This window comes from Malus sylvestris, chromosome 13 (genome assembly GCF_916048215.2).
Source record: "Malus sylvestris chromosome 13, drMalSylv7.2, whole genome shotgun sequence".
In the NCBI taxonomy this organism is placed as follows: Eukaryota; Viridiplantae; Streptophyta; class Magnoliopsida; order Rosales; family Rosaceae; genus Malus; species Malus sylvestris.
Window position 1 is genome coordinate 38,784,798 of NC_062272.1, and position 22,738 is coordinate 38,807,535.

A 22,738-nucleotide genomic window follows, 5' to 3' on the forward strand; every position below is an offset into this window, starting at 1 on the left:
GACCTGAGGCATCATAGTTGTCTTGTGGTTAGGTCCTTGATCTTTGACTATGTCAAAGTCACTCTGTCAGAGGGTGTCCACGGCATAGTTGGGGTTAAGCCACTTAGCCATGGAGGCAAGTGAATGCGCAACAAGGGATCTCTAATCTTCAAACCGTTTGAGGGAGAATACTCTATGATATGATTAAGAATCTCTGGCCAGAGTATGCATAAGATTTAGGAAGTCGTTCCAAATCACATTCAAGGTAATCATATAAGTAAATGAATCACATTGGATAGTAGACATGATTAAACTATCAAACCAAACAATATGGTCAAGAGTATTGTATTAGAGAAAGACTGTATTGCATTGTAATCCTAAACTGAATAGGTTCTCCACCTCTTCTGATTAGCTTGGGTAACCATGACATACTGTTAGGTGTCACTCATGGTTTGTGGAAGCCCTAAACGTGTATAAACACTAAAGGGAGAATTGAAAGTAAGTTTCAATTCACAATCGATTTAAAAGAGTTCTAATCGCCCACTGCCTCGCTAAAAGGAACCTAATGGATCGTACACCGTGTAAGGTAGAGATTGAAGAAACAACGGAGATGAGTAAGAATAATTAAATGGTTTAATTATTTGTGGCAAGGATTAATTAATATGTTAATTAATCAAACGAATAAAGTTCGTTAAAGACCTCAGGTTAGTTTTGGGCCTCAAGGCCCAATGGGCTTCAAACCTCAAGCCCATTGACTTAAGTTGTATGACAACTTAATGACTAAATATTCACAAAGGCCCAAACAACCTAATAACACCCTATGGCCGGCCATATTGATAAAGGAGTGGGTTTTGGACTTATTACAAGTTTGCCACTCCAATGAAGGTAGGTATAAATATGACTTTATAGCCTTTTCTTCATTAGGGTTTCTTTTAGAGAAAAGATGAGAACACAATGTCTCTCCCTTTCTCTCTAAGAGGCCGGCCCCCTTGGAGGAGATTAGCTAGCAATCTCTCATCCTCCAAGGTCACTCATCTCTTCTTCAAGTCCTTCCTTGGTGTGGAAAAAATAGAGGTTCTCAATTTTGGGAACTTGGAGAATCCTTTCAACCATCCTCTCCTTGGGTGATTAGCCTTTGCTTATGCAAAGAGGAATCAACAAAGGTATAAAATCTCTCAACTCACTTTGTTCTTGAGTTGAGTCTTGGTTCACCTTTCTACTAGGCTTTGAATTTCATGGGTAATGTTTTGTTTTGGAGTGCATACAAGCATGATTCCGCCTTTAAATGTTAATTGCATGCAATAGATATTGCTCAAATGAACATGTTTTTCACAAAATTTCCTTCAAGTAGGATTCCTAGGAACTTGAAAACCCTTAGGTTGTTTCATAAAGACTTCTTCTTGTAACTCTCCATGAAGAAAAGCATTCTTCACATCTTATTACTCTGTTCATAATAGCAAGTGACAAAACCAGGCTTATTGTTGTATGTCTTACCACTGGACTAAAGGTCTCTTCATAGTCTAGCCCTTGTTCTTGACTATATCCTTATGCAACTAAACGTGCTTTATGTCTTGACACTTTGCCATCTTGATCCTTCTTGATCTTATACACCCATTTGCTTCCTATCACGTTCCTATTAATTGGAGGTGGTAATAACTCCCAAGTACCTTGTTTCTGTAAAGCCTCAAACTCTTCCTTCATAGCATTTCTCCAATCCTCAAAAAGAACAGCTTGCTTATAATGAGAAGGTTCTAATGAATCATGAATGTTGAACAACAAAAATATACAACATAAAAAATAGAGTCCATACAAATTGGGTCAGACTACAAGGCAAAACAAAGATGTAAACCAGCCCAAAAGTTAAGAATGGGCTTTACATACAAACCAAATATCCATAAACAAATAAATAAAATATAAATAAGTAAATAAGGAAAATTTCCTACAAAAGGGGGAAGTAATAAACAGGTTCCCCCCTTTCCTGCAACAAAAAAACGTAGGGACAGTTAAGAGAGGTTAAGAGAGAGTGGCAGGAAGTCATGCCCTCCATTTCTCCCCCCCCCCCCACGTAACAAGCTCTAGAACCCTCCTATGATGCCTATAAATAGGCATCAACTGCAACAAGAGAAGGGGACAGAAAAAAGAGCGGAGAAACTCTACAGAAAATAAGAGCAACTTTGAGAGAAAATACCAAAAGCAACGAAGTGCTACCGGAAAAGTGAGCAAGCAGTTCAACCTTCATGCTTTCAAGGCAAGAACCAAAGAAGAATATTCATCACCAGGTATGAAACATGTTCTATTTAAATTATTATTTGTCTCTTGTTTCGTTGCAAAAAGAACAAAAGCAGAGCAACACAAAAAGCGTTGCGACATAGACCACCATAGAGAAACAAATAGAAGGAAAAAATAAAAGAAAGGGGAAGAACATGCAGAGGTCCACGACAAATGATTTGTTTTTCCTAATCTTTCTTTTAGCCTTTTAGCTTTTGTTTCTTTGTTTGGTATTTTCCTGCACCAAACAGATAGAGGTGGAGACTCTGAACAATCTACCAGTTCCCCACTGACAAGCAGCAGAACTAATCTCCAAGAATCCCATGAATTTCTTCGAGGTGGCTTAGACCACCCCGTGATATTTTAACCAAGTCTAAATGGTCTATACCCCCTCGCCAGATTGTCAAGTGCAGTTTCAAAGTTCTAAAGCTTAAGTCCTGAGAAGTAAGACAAAGTAAACAACATATACAAAGATGCAACACAAGAAAGAAAAGAAATTATTCTATTTGGTGTTTTTGCTACTCACGGGTAGTAGACATGGAGGATGCCCTTGGCTAAAATGCTATGAAAACCTATTTGGGATAAGAGTCCAAGGAAAAGGAGGAATTTAAAATCTAAGGTGCCATCTCAAAGTCATTCACGTGAAGAAAAGGAAGAAGAAAAGTTTGTTTTTATAACATAAAAACCATGCACATGGCCATCATATTGGATAAAAGAGACAAGAGAACAAGGAAAAGGTGCATATGTTGACAAAAATGAGTGACTAAAGGAAGAAAAGTTCCTGTCAAAGCTAAAAGAAGGCTCAAAGTCTTCTTTGTCACGTGAAGATGGGACAAAGATATTCATTGTGTCAAAATTTTCACCTGCTTCTCTGCCACAAACATTTAAAAGAAGGTTCAAAGCCTTTATATTAAACACTTGTCGTCCCAAGTCTACAAAGAAGGAAAAGCTTGCTGCCAAATTATTTAGGAAACTCATTCACATGGTAAACACCCAAGGAACTAGAAGACAAGTCAAAACTACAAAAGATTTTGGGAAAAGCATTTCTTTGTACAAGTGTTAATTGGAAAATATGGCAAGTATCCAAGACAAAATACAAATGGGAACACAAAAAAGGGTGTCCAAATTCCCATTGTCAAGACCAATCAAATAATTTCCCCTGTGGAAACAGAAATGCCAGAGAGTATTTACACTCAAGTACATCAAAACTCATTCAAAATACAACAAATATGAGGGATGCATTACTACAAAATTCAGAGTGCAATTCTCACCTTTGGAGCCATGGATCAACACTTGTCTTCAATGAACTCATACTGCAAAACAGTTTGTCCAGCAACCATATCAAAAGCCAAGTCAAACCAATACCGAAAAGCTACTCGTGATAAAGGAAAAGCTAGAAGAATTTAGGCTACAAAAGCTACCAACAACAAGTGGGGTTTATCATCAATCAATAAACAAAAAAAAAAGGGTATGGACAATTCAATGAAGTTCATTACCTAAAAGACATAGCAACAACAAAGTCGAAGAGATGTTGTTGCCAATGAAGCATGCACGAAAGAATTGACAAGTTCATCGCAGTTAAAGCTTCATTTCACTCCAAATACATAAGCAAACCCAGAACATAAAGAAAACAAAAATGGGTAACCTGCTTGACACCCCCTGCCCTCTTCATTTCAAGTCTTCGATCCACAAAAAAGAAAAGCACAAGTGGCAAGAAACAAAAGAATGATGCAGGAAAAAAAATGAAAGTTCCGTGACCTGCACAAAAAGGGAGCTCTACAATTTGGGGGAAATAGCGGAAAATTGAAGTAATTTGAATAAAGAATCTGAGCTCCAACAAACCTTACCCATCCTCGCTCTGAAATCAACAGATACCCAATCCAAGTAGAAGTTTGAAACATAATGAAATTCACGGGAGCCCAAGTATATCGAAATAGCTTCTTGCTTTTGGGGGGAAACCACCAGGTTTTCAGAGCTAAGAGAAAAGGGATTGCTGAAGCATCTCACGGGGGGTGTGAGTACTAATGAAGTCTACACCTCACGTGGCTCATGTGGAGAGCAAAAGAGAGTCATTACCCCCACCGAAATTATGGGTTGTATTTATAATTAAGGAATGGAGACAAACTGACAAGGTCACGGGACAAAGAAAAAAAAACAAGGAAAATAAGATAGGCAACCCATCTCATGACACCAAACAAAAAATAGGAGAAAAGAAGTCAAAGCATTATCAATTTGGTGAATGTGACGTGGCAATCAAAATATCCAATTCTTTTGCCAAAAGTAGAGTATATCCAAAACCATCAAAATGCACCATGCTAAACATTAGTCTGATGCTAGACCATATTAAGTTTAGCTGTTGCTTGTCTCCAAATCGTGAAGCTAATTGAATAAACCAAATTCTAGTGGTACGAAACCACGAAAATTCTTCAATGGGTTACCCACCAATTCAATCAAATTCAAAATTCGTTTGAGCCAAATTCAAGGGCTCTAAAACCCTTCTAGATTGTTATACTCAAATTCTAATTAATGGGTCGTTTACCTATTAATTATTAAAGCTCCAATGGTTTAAAGTCCTCACCCGCACAAGCTAAAACTGCATAAGGCATCAACTGCTCAAATGGATCAAATATTCCTATTAAATTTACAAGACACAAATGGCATGAAGCCGCGTCAAATCCCAAAAGGCATGAAGCTGAAGAAAAATCTCAAATGACACAAAGCCGCGATGAGTCTCAAATCAAGCATTTATGAACTACGCCGGTTTGATTCCGTTAAGGATACATAGACAGTCTGATATCAAATTATAGACGCAACCATGAAATCAAGACGAATCCCTGGTTTATATAAACTAAATTCACTTCTAATTACAAATTCTATGAAGAGTAAAAGAGAAGCGAGCCGGTTCAAATTACGAATGACACGAAGCCGCTTCAAATGGTACAAAGCCATTTCACATTACAAATGGCACGAAGCCACATCAAATTCCAAATGGCATGAAGCTGCGTCAAATCCCAAAAGGCATGAAGCTGAAGAAAAATCTCAAATGGCATGAAACCGAATCAAAAGCTCCAATAGCTTAAAGTCCTCGCCTGCAAGAGCCTAAACTGCACAAGGCACAAACACTCCAATGGTGCAAAGTCCTCACCCGCATTAGCTAAAATTGCACAAGCCATCAAAATCCAAATAAGTATCAAGCATACAAGGAACTACGAGTGACTTGATCCCTCAACGAGGGTACGTAGGCAATCTAGGGCTCTACCTAGACGCAGTAAAAAAATCAAATAAACACCCAAACCCTCAAGTTACGATTTCTTCATATTAGAATCAAAGGGTATTCCTTTCCCAAAAGAAATGTTGTAATTAATAGGCGCGTAGCCTAGAATGGGTCGAACTCAAACTAATAAAACCATCTTAAAAAAAATAAACGAGGGTGAAATTGTGTCGAGGGAATTATTTGTTTACATATTATGTACAATTTTTGCTCAACAATGAATATTGAGAACAGCAATGAAACCACAGAGGACTTGACTTGAAGATGAACTTGAAGGCTAAGATGAAATAGAATGCAAATCCATGGATTGACCACTTTCACTACTTACTTCTCTTGTTTGTTCAGATGAACTAGGCAACACAATCGATACCATCCTTGGCAACTCTCTTTGTGGTATTGTAACAAGCAAAGAAACATTGATAGAAGAAGATGAAGACTTCTTAGAAGGAAACACACTTTCATCATGGATTACATTCCTTAATAACAGTAACCTTTGTGTATTCCTATTATAACATAACACTCTTTTATATCCAACGGAATAACCCAGAAGCACACATTCATCACTTCTAACTTGTAACTTATTGGCATTATAAGGTCTTAAGTAGGGATAAAATGCAGTACCAAAAATCTTCAAGGAAATCATAGATGGAGATTGTTCAAACAACTTAAGATAAGGACACATCATATCTAAGTTTTGGTAAGGCATTCTATTAATTAAAAACACTGCATACCTACAAGCATGAAACCAAAAATTTTGAGGTAACCCTGCAGCACTCAATAATGTCATAGTAGTCTCAATAATATGCTTATTTTTCCTTTCTACCAGCCCATTCTGTTGAGTGTTATAAGGGCAAGAGACAAGATGTAAAATCCCATTTGTATCTAGAAATTGTTTAAACAACCTACTCATATACTCTCCTCCTCCATTAGATTGTAGTGTCTTAATATTGCATTTGAAATGATTCATAACAAATGCATGAAACTTAACAAACACAGTATAGACATCAGATTTATTAACAAGAGGAAATATCCAAGTGAACCTTGTGCATTCATCTACAAAGATTACATAATATATTTAACCTTCAAGAGACATAATGGGTGAGGGTCCCCATACATCAGTATGCACTTTCTCAAAAGGAACACTAGACTTATTACATTTAGAAGGAAATGGTTGTCTAGTCATCTTACCCCTAATACAAGCTAAACATAATTGTGGACGTTTATCTAAAGAAATAGATATCTAAGACTCCTTCAACATTTTCAACTGAACTTCATTGGTAAGATGCCCAAGTCTTTAATGCCAGATTGAAATCTTCACAAGTTGTCCCAAAAGAGCCTGAGGTGTATTATTTACTAGCTGAGAATATTTGAAAAACTGCTGCTAAGGAATGTAATACAAGCCACTACTATTACTCCTTCCTCTCATTAGAATTTTCTTTGTTGCCTTGTCCTGCACCCAAAAACCAAGTTCATCAAGTATAACACAACAGTGATTATCTTTGCTCTATACACAAATAATAAACTAGCTGCTAATTGAGGAATATGTAAAACCATTTAAAGAGCTAAAGGTTTGGAAGAAGTTAAAAAAGAACCCAAACTAGTATTGGGCACATTTAGACCTTCTCCATTGCCCACTGTGATCCTTTCATTGCCTTCAAAAGGAGTGACAAGTGTTAAATGATCCAGATCAACTGTCATATGGTGTGTAGCCCTTATTTCAAGCACCCAATTTTGTTGTGAAGAAGAAGCAAAGTTTTACTGAGCTTGTGTAGTGAGAGCAATCAAAGAAGAAGAAGGTTGAGCACCTTGATATGCATAATTTCCTCGATGATAACAATTAAGAGTAGAATGACCTTTCTTCCCACATATTTGACATTCTAGAATTGAAGGGACTGAGTTTGAGCTTGCATCATACCTTGAGTAGCAATTAGGAGCTGTGTGTCCTTTTTTATTACATATCTGACATTCAGGAATCAATGTTGTATTAGACCCACCACTGCCATTCCAATTCTGCCAAGTTGATCCTCCTTTAGAACTACCAGAAAAACCATTATTGTTTAAACGTCTAGAGAAACCATTGCCAGAGAATCTGCCATTATTATGCCCATTGTATCTGGACCTATTGTTAAACCTTCCATTGTTGCCTCCATGATTTTGATATCCCCTATTGTTCTGAAAAGTCCCATTCCTTTGTTGATGAAGCTGAGGCAAAAAAGCCTGAGAAACAATGCCTCCAGTTGGTCTGTGAGCATTACTCTGAGAAGAATTATTAGCTTCACTAACAAAACCATAGCCACTAGAAAAATATTGAGAACTCCTTGATCTTGTGATGAATGAGCATTAGATGATTCTCCTTAACAATACATGGCTGACATGGGAAAATTCAAAGTAGCCTATGAATCTTCAGCTATCCTCTCAGCTGCCAACAATTATGCTCGAAATTCTTTCAAAGAAATAGGAGTTTCACAAGCCACAATCACAGTACGAATCATATTAAACTCAGTTGGTAAACCAACAAGAGCAGCAACAATAAGGTCATTCTCAGACACTACTTCACCTACTACCATAAGCTGATCTTTAAGACCTTAAGCCTCAACATATATTGTTCAACACTATCAGACCCTTTCTTGATAGTCAATAATTTAGTTTTAAGATGATTCACTCTTGCTCTTGAAACTGTAACATATTTGTCCTGCATATTCATCCAAGCTTCATATGCAGTTTTACATCCTACAACATATTCCACTGCCTCATCTCCTAGTGTAGCAAGAGGAAGACTAACAAGAGCTCGTCTAGTTTAATCCATTTCTTACATGCTGTTGTAATCTCAGCGGTTATACCACCATCTTTAGTGAACAGAACTTCGATGGACACACAGCTGTGCCATCAAAGTGATGAAATAAATCATATCCCTCAAACAGAATCAATTCACAATAGGCTTTGTGCCCAAACAGTAAAGAGCTTCATGCTCAAAACAATCATCAATTCATCAATCAGAAAGAATCAAGGCTTTGTGCCTAAACACTAAGGATCTTCGTGCTTAAAACAATCATCAATTCATCAATCAGAATATTCAATTCACAATAGGCTTCGTGCCCTAACATTTATCATAGCAACAAATCGTAGATCCATAGCTACAGCATGAAATTGAACATAAATTCAAGAGAATATTCATCAGAAAACACAAGAATCAAACAGATAGAACCTGATTTTTCAACAACAGACCAAAACCAACACCTTTCCAACGAAAACAGAAACCACCGTGCAAAACTTACAAAGCCTTCGCAAAAACACAAATTCCAAAACCTGATGAGCTCACCAAGATCCTCTTCACAGATTCACCAAACCTAAGCTCTTGATACCATCATAACTATGGCAGTTTCAGCCATTGAAACATACAGAAAAGCTTGAAAATATGAAGCTATGAAAATCACAGACAAAGAGAAAGAGAGAGAGAGAGAGAGAAAGAGAGAGAAAAGAAACTTGCAAAAGAAGCTATCAGTATTGACTAAAAAAATCACCAATTACAATATTATCCAGCTCTGTTTTGAAGGAAAAATTTTCTCCTAGCTAAGAACATGTGAGAATATTTGAATACATATGCAAACTATTAACACATTAAAGTAGGCATGCATTCAAAAATGATTCATAAAACCCATGACTTTCAAAGCCTAGTGAATGGTGAACCAATAAACTCTTTAACAACATTAAAGAGAATAAAGGATTTAGAGATTCTTTACCCTTGAAGCTCATCCTTGATTACACAAGGGATTCACCCAAGTAGAGGGCCTTCAAGTCACCTCCTTGCTCCTTGGATCTTCCTTGTGATTTTCTTCCTTTTAGTGCTCCTTTGCTTCTTTGAGGATTTGAGGATATGTTCTCCAAAACACCAAAAGCTTGATGTCTCTAAGTCTCTTCACCAAGGATATATTGTGAAGAAGAAATGGATGACTTAGAGAAGAATAGATTGCTAGCTAATGTTGGAAATGTGCCCTAAAGCCAATCATATGATGATACTTTACGGACATTTCACATGTTAAACTAATCTAGTTTAATATAAAGGGCAAAGATTATTGTTTGAGCCGTCTCATATAAATGTTATATGCTTAAACGATAAAGTCCAAGGAATATGTGATTGGGAGAATGTAATCTAATGAAGTTAGATTCATGAGACCATTCTTTCGTAGACACATCCTAAATGTTCCTGATCATAGGATTGCCAATTGGGCATTAACAGTCCATCAAGATCGGTACGTGCTATGTCTTCTCTCAGGGAGAGTGACTAGTCTCGAGTCATTGGTGTGTGTGACATCAAGACAAGTACGTAGGTGCTCAATAGAGAATGAGTTCACTGAACGTGATCGACGAAGAGTTCTCATACTCATGTCACATGAGAACTCATGGTTGGGATAATGCAAATTAGTCTTTTGACCTGAGGCATCACAGTTGTCTTTTGGTTAAGTCCTTGATCTTTGATTATGTCAAAGTCACCCCATCGGGGTGTCCACGGCATCATTGGGATTAAGCCACTTAGTCATGGAGACAAGTGAATGTGCAACAAGGGATCTCTAACCTTCAAATGGTTTGAGGGAGAATACTCTATGATATGATTTAGAATCTCTGGCCAGAGTATGAATGAGATTTAGAAAAAGTCGTTCTAAATCACATTCAAGGAAATCATATAAGCACACGAATCACATTGGATAGTAGACATGAACATATAAACTATCAAACCAAACAATGTGGTCAAGAGTATTAGATTAGAGAAAGACCGTATTGCATTTGTAATCCCAAACTGAATAGGTTCTCTACCTCTTCTGATTAGCTTAAGTAACCATGATATGCTGCAAGGTGTCACTCATAGTTTGTGGATGCCCTAAACGTGTGTAATCACTATAGGGAGAATTGAAAGTAAGTTTCAATTCACAATCGATGTAAAATGGTTTTAATCGCCCACTGCCTCGCTAAAAGGAACCTAATGGATCGCACACCGTGTAAGGAGGAGATTGAAGAAACAATGGAGATGAGTAAGAATGATTAAATGGTTTAATCATTTATTTATGGCAAGGATTAATTAATATGTTAATTAATCAAACGAATAAGTTCGTTAAAGACCTCGGGATAGTTTTGGACCTTAAGGCCCAATGGGATTTGAACGTCAAGCCCATTAACTTAAGTTGTATGACAACTTAATGAATAATGATTCACAAAGGCCCAAACAACCCAAAAATACCCCAAGGCCGGCCATGATGTTTAGGGTAGTGAACTTGGACTTATTTACAAGCTTGCCACTCAAATGAATAAAGGTATAAATATGACTTTATAGCCAAAATTCATTAGGGTTTGTTTTGGAGAAAATTGGAGAGAACATGTCTCTCCATTTCTCTCTAAAGAGGCCGGCCACCTTGGGGGTGCATCTTGCAATCCCACTACTCCAAGGTCACTCATTTCTTCTCCAATCTCTCCTTGGTGAAGAGACTTAGAGGTTCCCTATTTTGGGAACTTGGAGAAACCTATTCATCCATCTAAATCCATAGATTTATTATGCAAGGAATGAAGGCCCTCTCTTTGGGTGATTAGTCTTTGCTTATGCAAAGAGGAATCTACAAAGGTACAATTTCAACTCACTTTGTTTTTAGTTGAGTTTTGGTTCACCAATCTACTAGGCTTTGAATTTCTTGGTTAATGTTTTGTTTTTAAGTGCATGCTAGCATGATTCCGCCTTTAATTGTTAATTGCATGCTTATTGATGTTGCTTAAATGAACATGTTTTCCCTAAAATATTCCTTCAGCTAAAACTTCTCTAAGTGGCCGGCCTCTATAGAGAAAAAGAGAGAAAATGTTTCACCTCTTTTCATCAAGAAAACCCTAAATGAAAATAAAGCTATAAAGTTGAATTTATACTTCATCACATGTGAGTGGCAAACTTGTAATTAATCCAAGTTTGCATCCACTCACCCTATGGCCGGCCATGTTGATGTTATTGGGCTAATTGCCCATTTTGTTTTAGTTGTCATACAACTTAAACATAATGGGCCTTGTGGACCAAAACGCTTTTGGGCCCCGAAGCCCAAAACCAACTTAAAAGCCCAATACGAACATTTCGTATAATTAATTAACTAATTAATTAACTTTGACCATTCTTCAATTAAACCATTTAATTGCATATCCATTTCATTTAATTTCTTCACTTTCATCCTTACTCGGTGTAAGATCCATTAGGTTCCATTTAGCGAGGTAGTGGGCGATTGTTACTCTTAACGATCGATTGTGAATTGAAACCACATTTCAATTCTCCCTTAAAATTAGTGTTTGCTAATCATTAGGGCTTCCACAAACCATGAGTGACACCTAGCAGCATGTCATGGTTACCCAAGCTAAGTAGAATTCGTTGGAGAACCTATCCAGTTACAACTACAATGCAATACGGTCCTTCTCTAATACAATACTCTTAATCACATTGTTTAAGTGATAGTTTGTTTCATGTCTACTATGCAATGTGATACTTCTCCATATGATTCTATTGAATAAGATTTGGAACAAACTTCCTAAGTCATATTCATATGCTTTGGCCAAAGGCTCTCGAATCATATCTTAGAGTATTCTCCTTCCACCATGGAAGGTTAGAGATCCCTTGTTGTGCATTCATATGCCTACATTACTAGATAGCTTGACCCCAACAATGCCGTGGACACTCCAATGGAATGCCTTTGACATGATCAAAGGTCAAGGACCTAACCATTAGACATCTATGATGCCTCAGGTCAAAGGACTACTTTGCATGTTGCAACTATCGAGTTCTTACATGACATGTATGTTCGAACTCTCTTTTGATAGTAGTTCAGTGTACTCGATTACTCTTTCGAGCACCTATGTGTTTGTCTTAGTGTCCAACACCAAATGACTTGAGACTAGTCATACTCACGCTTGAGTCGACATAACACATACTAACCTTAGCGGATTGTCAATGCCCAATTGGCAATCCTATGGCTAGGAACGTTTTAGGAATGAACATAAGAGAAAGGTCTCGTTGATCTAACTTACTTAAATCACTTGTCTCTTAGATCAAATACATTCCTTGGATTCCCTTATTGCTTAAACACATGATACAATAAATAGTGATTAACAATAAGCTTTGCCCTTCATTAAACATATAAAAGTTTAATACAATAAGTATTCCAAAAGCTATTACATCAAATGATTGGCTTTGTGGGCATACTTCCAACATGTTTATAGTAGCTGTCAAACTTAATGACTAAGAAATCTAACTACCTTTGCTGATGTGTACAAATACATTAAAATGACACAAATACACCACCATATACTATTAATAATCAGATCATTGAGCGAGTTGGTGAAGTTGCGTACCGACTTGATCTACCTCCAGAATTGTCAAGAGTGCATAATGTGCTCCACATGTCTATGCTACGGAGATATGTCTCTTATCTGTCATATGTGATTCATCCTCAGCCTTTAGAGATTAACCCAGATTTGACTTATGATGACGTTCCAGTGACAATTCTTGATTGGAAAGACAAGGTCCTTAGAAACAAAACCGTTTGCATAGTGAAAGTCTTATGGAGAAACCACTATGTTGAGGAAGCTACCTGGGAGACAGATGAGCGTATGTGAGATCTTTATCCACGTTTGTTCTTTAACTATGATCTTCAGTAGCGTTGAAATTTCGAGGATGAAATTTTCTTAAGGGGGGTAGGTTGTGACGACCTATCCTTAATTTTCTATGTAATTTCCTTCCTGAGTGTGTATTATGATGAGTATGCCCTTTTTAGAAAAGTGGAAACTGACGTGGACGTAGTTAATCGGCTTTTAATTTATTTTTCCTATTATCATAATTAAATTGTAATTGTTGTTATGAATGCGTGAGCACGAGTTAGACCCAAATTGGATTTGTAACAAAAACGTTACGCTTAGTTAAAGTGCGTTAACAACGAGTAAAATTGTTCACGAGTTGCCAATTGTTTAGAGTTGGGAATACTGTTTTTGATAAGGTGAGCCGGATTGTGTAATTTTAAATTGTACCAAATCTTATCACCTTCTCTCTTTAAAATATGTCCCATGACCATACTCACTTACCAATCACTTCACTTCGCTCACTTTTTCAGCCAATCAGAAACTATCTCTCTCTCTCTCTCTTTCTTCTTTTCCTTCCCTCTATTTCAGGCCGTGTCTCCCTTCCCTCTGCAACCACTAAGAACCATTATCAAACCTCACGGATTGGACCTCAAACCACCACCATCATACTCCCTTCATCACCACGAGTCCATTCGTACGAACTGATTCTAAAATTTCCAAGTTTTGAGCTTCCAACTCGAAGCAACTCAGAGCTCCGACTTGGGTGTAAGTTCTCCGACAACTTTTCGTTCGAGTTACAAGGTTTTGGTTGGTCTAGGTGCAACTACACAACTCCCTAGCCTAAGTTTGAAGTCGAGCCAACATGTAAACACGCAACTTTGGTAAGTTAGAGTTAGTTTCGAGAATTTCGAGTTGTTTACACTCCATTTCTATACACTTTTTGGACTTTTAAAAAGTACAATCTTGTTCTTCTCTTTCCAAGCTTCATTTCTATATAAAGTACGTTGAAAATGGTTGAGAAATGAGAAAGTTCTGAATTTTTAAAGTTTTTACAAAATCTTGGCAAAATTTTCTAGTTTTCGACAAACCAGACGGCGATAGAGATCTACCGGAGAAGAAGGAGGAATATTTCGTTAAGTTGACAGAATATTTTGACGTTGTTAGATTTAATGGAATATTTCATCAAATCTGACGAAAAATTGCCTGGAATCCGCCAGCGCGTGAGCACACATGTGGCTGCGACCTGGCGGCACGTGAGATCTCGTGTCAGCATGTGGTCGACGTGTACTGCTCCGTGACATCAAGTAGAATGTTTTTGTATATTTGAACCCTCCGTTTGAGCAAACTATGGGGGATTTTCCTAGCCTTTTAGTGTATGTCCTAATTAATTAATTACTATAGTTGTTTCACATATAGGAGAGAATTATCCCGAGGAGGTACGAGGTCAAAAAAGGCTAGGAGGCTACAATCCGACTATGTATCAGTGAGTGGGCATTTGTTTTTATATATTATATATATAAAGTTTTATAGTTTCCCCAAATGCTTTTGGATTGATATTATGCCTATCATGCCATGATTTATTTAATTTTAAAAATACTATTATATTGTTGAGATTTATATATTGTCATGGCATGTTCATCTACATTATACTTGCTCATCATGCATGTTTGCACCGGTGTAGTACTCGCCCCGGGCCAGGGTCAGGCTTCACGTATATGTTCACATCGCACCGCACACTCACCCTGGATCCATTGTAGGTGCCAGTCCTATCCTAGTTTGCAATAGGCAACTAGGACTCGTATGTGATGCGCCTAGCGCTAGTCTTCACGTGATTGTAGTACTAGAGCGTATATTATGATTTCGCCCCTCCAGGACTTAGTTAGCTGAATTCTCTATGATGTAGGAGGGATCTTTGGTAGTTATGACATTTCCATAAATAAATATAGGAGCTTATTTTTGGTTGTATAATAAGTACCTTAACTAGTTTCGACTACTCTACTTAGGTCAGACTGTCATCTATGCTCTAACTACTTATGTTTTATGGGTTCTTCCCACTACTGCGCACTCTCTTTATTAGCTTAAATAAATGCTAGCCTGGTTTAAATTTATCCATATTTTATGCATCACTTTCCTTTTGGTTACGTCACCTTCGGGTGTCGGCCAGCATGCCTCGACTTCGGTCGGGGTGTGTCATCACCCTTTTACATTGAATCTTTTGAAAATGTAATTAAATGTTGTACTGTGCTATTATTTTTTTCTTTCATTTGTTGCACATATTTTTTTTCCACTCTTTCTTGCGGGGTTTTGGTTTCATCTGAGTAGTGCTGGAGATAATACCATCTTTGAGAGATATACCACAATTATGAAAATTATTGTAAAATTTTGAAGGTATGGCCTAACTCATGAGATTGGGTTTTATTTCCTTTTTGCATTCGTTGATGTTTGAACCATTAGACATAAAAAGGTATTGAGAGAAAGGATTGCAAATGAAGAATAAGAATATGTAATATGTTCACCTTAAAGTATCTAGACTGAATGAGAATGTATCATATCATTGTTTTTTGTGGCAATGGTAGCGGTGGTGATGATTGTGGTGGTGATGGCAACAATAGTGGTGGTAATGGCAATGGTGGTGTAGGGTTAATATTTAGTGTTAGGTGATATCACTTTATCTCCAAAGGATAAAATGTGTGTAGAATAATAAATAATGTCATTTTAAAAAAATTATTATAGTAATTCAAAATATTGATGAAAAACTCAACTTCGCTTTCTATGAAAATAGCTTTTAAACGCACCTACATGCTGCTTCTAAAAAATGTTGTCTAAAGGCTATTGCTTTTTGTGGATGCAAATTTCTTCCTCCTTGATCTTGGACAATTTTGCCCCTACAAAACAATTAACACCTTAGGTTAAGGCCAAGAGCCTCACGCGCCCACGATGAATGGGGGAGGCTTTAGCCGAAGAACCTCCGATGCCAAAGTTAGAATTTAGAGAGAAAGAGTGTTTAGAGAAATTTGGGATTTTTGCCGAAGTGTTGGAATGGGTTTTTGGTGGAAATGGGAGCATATATATAGGGATAGGAGGTGGCTTAATTTAGCAATTAATATATTAATTAAGAATAATATATTAATTGGTTAATTATCAATATAAAGGGAATGTTTTTATGACTTTCATGGCATGATCAGCTAATCAATCAAATAATGGTTGAAAAGATTAGCTAACCAATGTAAAAAGGGCAAATTGTGGTAGGAAATCAAAGGGAATGGCCGGCCCCCATTTTGGAGAAGGACCAACAGCTTTTAGGGTGATTTTTGGCTTGTAATTGATAATTTAATTGAAAATTAATGAGTTTATTAGGTAATAATCTCATTAATTTGTCAATTAACTCAATTTATGTGGAATATTTGGTAGGTTATAGAATGGTTATTTAATTATTTGGCTAGGAGGGAAAGTGAGGTAAAAATATATGAAATGAGATAGGTTTTGAATTGTTACCTATTTTGAGCATTTCTGACTTGGTTAAAGATGTTTATTCGCTACTCGCGCGTAGGAATCCCAATGTGCCTCAAGGGTATTCTTGTCCTTTTTTATCCAAAGATCCACGTGTCGCCTTGTGATTATTTTTCGCTCCACACTTTTAAAATAAATAGGATATTTTACACTCTTATATAGCTTAACTTTAAAATGAAGCAGTTTTGGTAAAAAAATAAAAATAAAAACAAAACCAAACGGGACCTAAAATCTCCCTCTCCTCTTTCACATTTTTTTTAAACTACACTATTTCATATTAATTTCCTAATATTCAAGTGGTTTTGCCCCTTGATTAGATTTTTTTTATTTTTTATGAAAGAAACCCCTTGATTAGATTATAGACTAATTAATGGTATCGTGCTTAAAGTTTTATCTTCATATGATTGCCTTTTAGGACATTCATCCAACATTGAGGTGGTGGTTGATGAGTCAAGTTTGCATATTTCACCCCATTCTTAGTATCTTTTGGATACTGTGTTTTGTATTTCTAATATAGGACATGTGAATCTCTTCTGACTAAAAGTAATGAAATAGAAGAATTTTAGACTGATTCGAATTTGACAAAAAGTGATCCAATCAACATTTAGTTCAACAAATCATGCTTTTGTCTTTATATTCCCCCGAAGAAAAAAAAAATCTTTTCTAAGGCTTTTTTTTTTTTTGAGAGAGAAATATAAATTTTGCCACCAATACAAAAAATTATAAATAACGAATTGTCCTGTTGATTAGAATTTTACTTTACAACCTACAACATTCGAGTTTAAACTCTCTAAATATTATGCAATCAAACGATATTTTACATATTATAATATACGTGAATGAAATTATATATTTTTTTCATGTCCTTTTCCTTATTTTCTTACACATGATTCAAGCGGGCACTTGGAAAAAATTTCCGCTAAGTTTAGATTTTTCTGTATTTGAATGCTGACGTGGCGACACTTACCAAAACCGTACATTTTAAACCCCTATACATTCCAGTCAACTCTGGCAACCGGCGCGTCTCTCCCCCACTTTCCCTCTCTCTCCCTCTCTGTCTCCAGTCTGTCGTCAAATTTGTTCTATTTCTCTCGAACGTTCCAATCGGATCCCAAAACCGATTCCAATCGGGTCCGCCCAAATCCTGACACGAGTGTCCATCATGGAAGGACCTTCGACGGCCGGCGGAGGCGGTGGCCCGGCGCCGTTTCTGCTGAAGACGTACGACATGGTGGACGATTCCGCGACGGACGAGATCGTGTCGTGGAGCTCGAATAAGAAAAGCTTCATCGTCTGGAACCCGCCCGAGTTTGCTCGGGTTCTGCTCCCCACCTATTTCAAGCACAACAACTTCTCCAGCTTCATTCGTCAGCTCAATACATACGTAAGCTCTTTGCCTCTTAATATTTTGATTTAGGTTAATTGTTAAATTCTTGAAAAAATTGAAAGCATTGTACATTTTTGTCCCAATTTGGATTGGTTCTGTTTGGATGCATCCCGGAGAATTTTCGTGTTTTGGTAATTCTGTGTTTGGGTGATTGGAAATTTACTCTCTTCTTTGTTTGGATTGTTGCTAGTTTGCACTTTCCTGTTTCCAAGTATTAGCATTTTTTAGGAAATTGCAGGGCTTTTCGGTTGCTCCGATTTCAGGGAGACTGTCTTCCTTCTAATTTTGCAGAAGCTACAATGGTTTTTATTTAGTTGTAAGCTTGATTGTGAATGTAATTTGTATTTTTTGTTGGTTCCAAATTCCAATACAATTTCTTCGTCATAAAAAATTAAGGAAAAAGAGGGAGATGTTAGTTCTGAGGTGACGATTACGTGGGAGCGCATTCAAAAAGCTCAATGTATATTTCTAAGTTGTTGATTAATGAAACTATTTTCAAAATTCTCCGTACCTCTTTCCCTTTTTTGTTCCGCTTTTAGAAGAATACATTGTCTTGCAGTCTGGACCATGAAACCTTTAGTACATTTTTAGTGATACAAATGAGATTTGGATTTATTAAATATGCTTCAGCTACCTATTGAGGTTTTCAAACAACAAGAGGTTACGGGAAGACCGTGCCTTGGCAATGGTATCTTAAATGTGCCATATTGAACAATAGAATAGTCAAGGACCACATATGAGTCTATGACTTCTTTGGTGTCCTTCCCTTGCAGCTTGGTTTCGTAAGGATAAGTTGAAGACCACAATGCAACTAGGTTAGAGTTCTAGAAGGTTCAACTTATAATCTAGATTAAAGCACATCAAGGATTATGTATGGTGGATGGTGCTAACTGATACTATTGAGCTATCGGGCTACTGTCAATGAAGTTTTTTACCTGGAATCGGACCCTATTTTAATTTAATTGACCTTGATTTGAGGCAGGAAAGGGGAGTTTGAAAGATAGTGTTTTGATGCCTTGAGAATGCCCTAATTTAAGTAGGAGGTAATCAAAGAAAATGCAAAAAATTAGGATGCACTGTTTTTGGTGAGTAGTTCGTTCTTGTTGTGATATGTATAGAAAGTCTTGCTCATCAAACATTTGTGTTGTAAAGTTATGTACTTATTTTTTGTAATTGTGTTGCTGGTGAAATGTGTGCTAATCGTTGGACTGAAAACAGAATGCAGTGCACCATTTTTCATATGCAAGTGCCAAGTGGTTCTGTATCAAGACATATGAACCGACTTGCTTTAGGTTGATTGTTTCATTGTGAAAAAATAAATTCAACATAAATGTATGCACATAAAGTTAAATGAATGGTATTTTCTAAATGTATGACCGCTGATGCTCAATTTTTATGTAGTTGACCAGGTTTTTTTACTGTCGAATGCCTAACCAAGGTGCTTGAACAAATTTGAAACTTCCAAACTTATCCAAATTATGAACTTAACCTATACACAATTAACTATCAAACTTGAATATAAGATGATCCTCCTTATCTCCTACTAGCACTGCCTTTTAAACTGTTTGTTAATCACATATTTTCTTCAAATGATTGTAATTTGGATATTAGAAACATGTTGGTTTTTTCGTATTCAGCATTTATTATCATAAATCATTACAATCGGAAATAAGGAGGAGAAGTCAACTTTTGATAACTTAAAACAAGTTCCATCTAATTGAAATAAAATGCAATGCAGTGCAAAATTGTTACTTTATAGTTTCATTCAAGTCTCTGCACATTCTTATGGTTATATCAATACTTGCTTTTAAGTGATGCAGCAAGCAGAAGGCAGAAAGTTGATATCTTTACAATATTAGTTTTTTACCGTTTGGGCTCAACATGCGACATTGGATGAGGAGTCAGATATGTTTTGATGGTTATGTTATGTCCTTAGAGTCTGAGTCAAACAATTTTGTAGAGGAGTTTTGTTAGACACAATTTTATATGCAGGGACAGAATTGACGGATGAAAAGTTTCACAATTTTCACATATGCAGTACATTTCCTTTTTTCCACGCTAAAGTCATATTTTCATCAAACGGCAAAAAATGAGCTCTAATGCGATACCAGATGGTAACCTCCTAGAATGTATCACATTAAGCAGATTCCATTTCTTTTTTCTCCTTTCATCAACCTATTCTAGTTCATCGTATTCCTTGAAGTTGCTATATTGCATTGTATATTCCAAATTTCTCTGATATATATGTTTAATTTAACTATAGATCGGTCCTTGGTTGTATTTTCCAATGCATTAATTTTCTTGATAATTTTCCTGGCTTGTAGTGAGCAACTCATTCTCTCTCTCATGAACCAACTTTCAGTATTTCTGGCACTCACCCTCTTTCAGATGCATTGTACAATAATTCTGTATCATCTCTAGGTGATCATCATTTTTATATTGTTGGAAGTGACTATCGATATATTCAACTTAGTATGTTTGGACATGAATTTGTCACAGGGATTTCGAAAGATTGATCCTGAGAGATGGGAATTTGCTAATGAAGACTTCATACAAGATCAAAAGCATCTTCTTAAGAATATCCACCGCAGAAAACCCATTCACAGCCACAGCAATCCTCAAGGTTCTATGGTTGATTCAGAAAGAGCAGCTCTTGATGACGAAATAGAGAAGCTTTCACATGATAAAGCTGCACTCGAGGCAAATATTTCAAGGTTCAAGCAGCAGCGATCTGCGGCAAAGCTTCAGTTGGAAGACTTAACACAACGGGTGAATGGTATGGAACAACGGCAGAAGAATTTGGTGACATTCTTAGATAGGGCTGTTCACAACCCTAATTTTGTTGAACATCTCACTAGAAAAATTGAATCTATGGATTTCTCAGCATATCATAAGAAAAGGCGATTGCCTGACATTGACCATCTACAGCCAGTCGTGGAGAATGGTTTTGTGGATAACCGAAGTAGTTCTAGATCTGAGTTTGGAAATATTTTCCACCAAGACTTCTCAAGTAAACTTAGACTTGAATTATCACCAGCTGTTTCAGACATGAATTTGGTATCACTTAGCACGCAGAGTTCCAATGAAGATGGGGGTAGTTCAACTAGGAAAATATCTGAAGAACTTAAAGGTGCACAGATGAGACCAGAAGGCGTTTTATTTGCACCTGAAACCTTAGAACTTTCAGATACTGGAACATCTTTTGCATTCAAAATGGATTCGTTGTTATCGCGGAAAGCACCAACTGTTGGAAGCCCTAGACGTCATTCCTTGCAGCCAGGTTTGCCTTCTAATGAAGAAGGTGATGGCCATATATCCTGCCACTTAAATCTCACTTTAGCATCTACTCCGTTGCAAGTTAATAATAGTCCTTGTTTAGCTACAGTACCCCAAGTAGGTCAGGATATCAACGAATCTGCAGCATCAGAGCTAAATGAAAATGGAAAAGATTCGGATTTAAGAGCCTTTACAAACAAAAATATAGCTGACAACGACAAACTCAAAACTTCCTCCCGAGAAGCCACACATAACAATCAAGCGCCCCCACTGGTTCCAGTTAGAGTAAACGATGTTTTCTGGGAACAGTTCCTAACTGAAAGACCTGGCTGTTCAGAGAATGAAGAAGCAAGTTCTAATTATAGGGGAAATCCATTTGATGAGCAAGATGATGGAAGGTTAGACCATGGAATGTCCAGAAATGTCGAGGATGCGGAAACACTCACTCTTTGAGTACCAGAGTCGTGGCGAAGCCCTGATCCAGGTTCACAAGAAAGCGCTCTCCAGTCTCCCTTGATTTATAAGATTCACCTTATATAATTCTGAAACTTGACATGAACTGCCTGTTATTGATTGGAATGAGTTCATGCACCAAATAGCAATTAGTTCATAGTCATCACTGGCTAGTGTTCATTGGCATGTTAGTGTATTCTGATATAGCCGCATTTAGCAGTGTAGTATTGATACATACGTTGTAACACACTTTTAGTGCGTGGTTATAGATTACTAACAACTATAAATAGTTAGGCAATTCACAATCAGTCTGACATGAGGTTCTGTTTGTGTACCTATGCTTCATGTATCCATTTCTCGTGCTAAATTTTTGTTTACGTTAAGTGGCCACTTAGAAAAACAAAATACCGATCTCAACCTGAAATTTGATGTTTTGTGATGGTCTGTTAACTCATACTGAATCCATTTTATGATTGCTTCTATCAAAACAATTTTGAGGATATGCTAAAATCTGATCTTTTAATCTTTAAGTTATATCGTCATTTTCATTTTTATTTTACAGTTGTCTGTGTTCTACTTTCTAACAATCGGAATACACGGATTTTCCAAGCAGTCATGTTGATAATTAGTTTCTATGCTTGTAAACACCATTTGCTTGGCCCCTTATTCGGTCAACACCCACTCTCTAGATTCAATTTGGTTTCCTGATGTGTAGAGATGCATTAAGATTGTGTCAAATCCAATCTGATTTTTTGGGAGATGCATTGAAACTTCTTTGGCCAATTCCCTTGAAGAAATTTTTGCCACTTGAGTCCAAGATTCCTTCATAATCCATACTGAAAACCAATGCTATCGATCGGGATAGTAAATGTGAAGAGACAATTTCCGGTAGTACCAACTCCCACGAAGACTTCTCCATTGTTGGAATCCGGCAATGGCAGTGTCTGAGCTAGTTTTTCATCTGCTAAATCAAAAGAAATGATAGAACTCATCATCTCAGG

At 36.9% G+C, this 22,738-nt stretch overlaps 1 protein-coding gene and 2 long non-coding RNA genes across 3 annotated transcripts; 2 read left to right on the forward strand and 1 right to left on the reverse strand.

The window, feature by feature from the left end:
• Positions 1–3,245: 3,245 nt before the first annotated feature.
• Positions 3,246–3,798, reverse strand: LOC126597134 (uncharacterized). Its single transcript, XR_007614150.1, has 2 exons — positions 3,744–3,798; positions 3,246–3,560 (listed from the first exon to the last, which is right to left on the reverse strand). It is a non-coding gene; the product is annotated as an uncharacterized LOC126597134 (long non-coding RNA).
• Positions 3,799–3,891: 93 nt separating this feature from the next.
• LOC126597136 (uncharacterized) lies at positions 3,892–4,245 on the forward strand. The gene is made up of 2 exons (XR_007614151.1): positions 3,892–3,995; positions 4,079–4,245. It is a non-coding gene; the product is annotated as an uncharacterized LOC126597136 (long non-coding RNA).
• A 13,384-nt stretch (positions 4,246–17,629) lies between these two features.
• LOC126597183 (heat stress transcription factor A-5-like) lies at positions 17,630–22,045 on the forward strand. The gene is made up of 2 exons (XM_050263954.1): positions 17,630–18,005; positions 20,508–22,045. Exons 1-2 carry the CDS (start codon positions 17,784–17,786, stop codon positions 21,735–21,737), a joined length of 1,452 nt encoding a protein of 483 aa, XP_050119911.1. The 5' UTR covers positions 17,630–17,783; the 3' UTR covers positions 21,738–22,045.
• Positions 22,046–22,738: the final 693 nt, after the last annotated feature.

What these genes read in the sequence shown, in the direction of transcription:
- LOC126597183 (XM_050263954.1), top strand. Translation starts at nt 17,784, where the DNA reads ATGGAAGGACCTTCGACGGCCGGCGGAGGCGGTGGCCCGGCGCCGTTT. An exon ending in TTCGTCAGCTCAATACATAC is followed by an intron (nt 18,006 to 20,507) that starts GTAAGCTCTTTG and finishes AATTTGTCACAG; the next exon opens with GGATTTCGAAAGATTGATCC.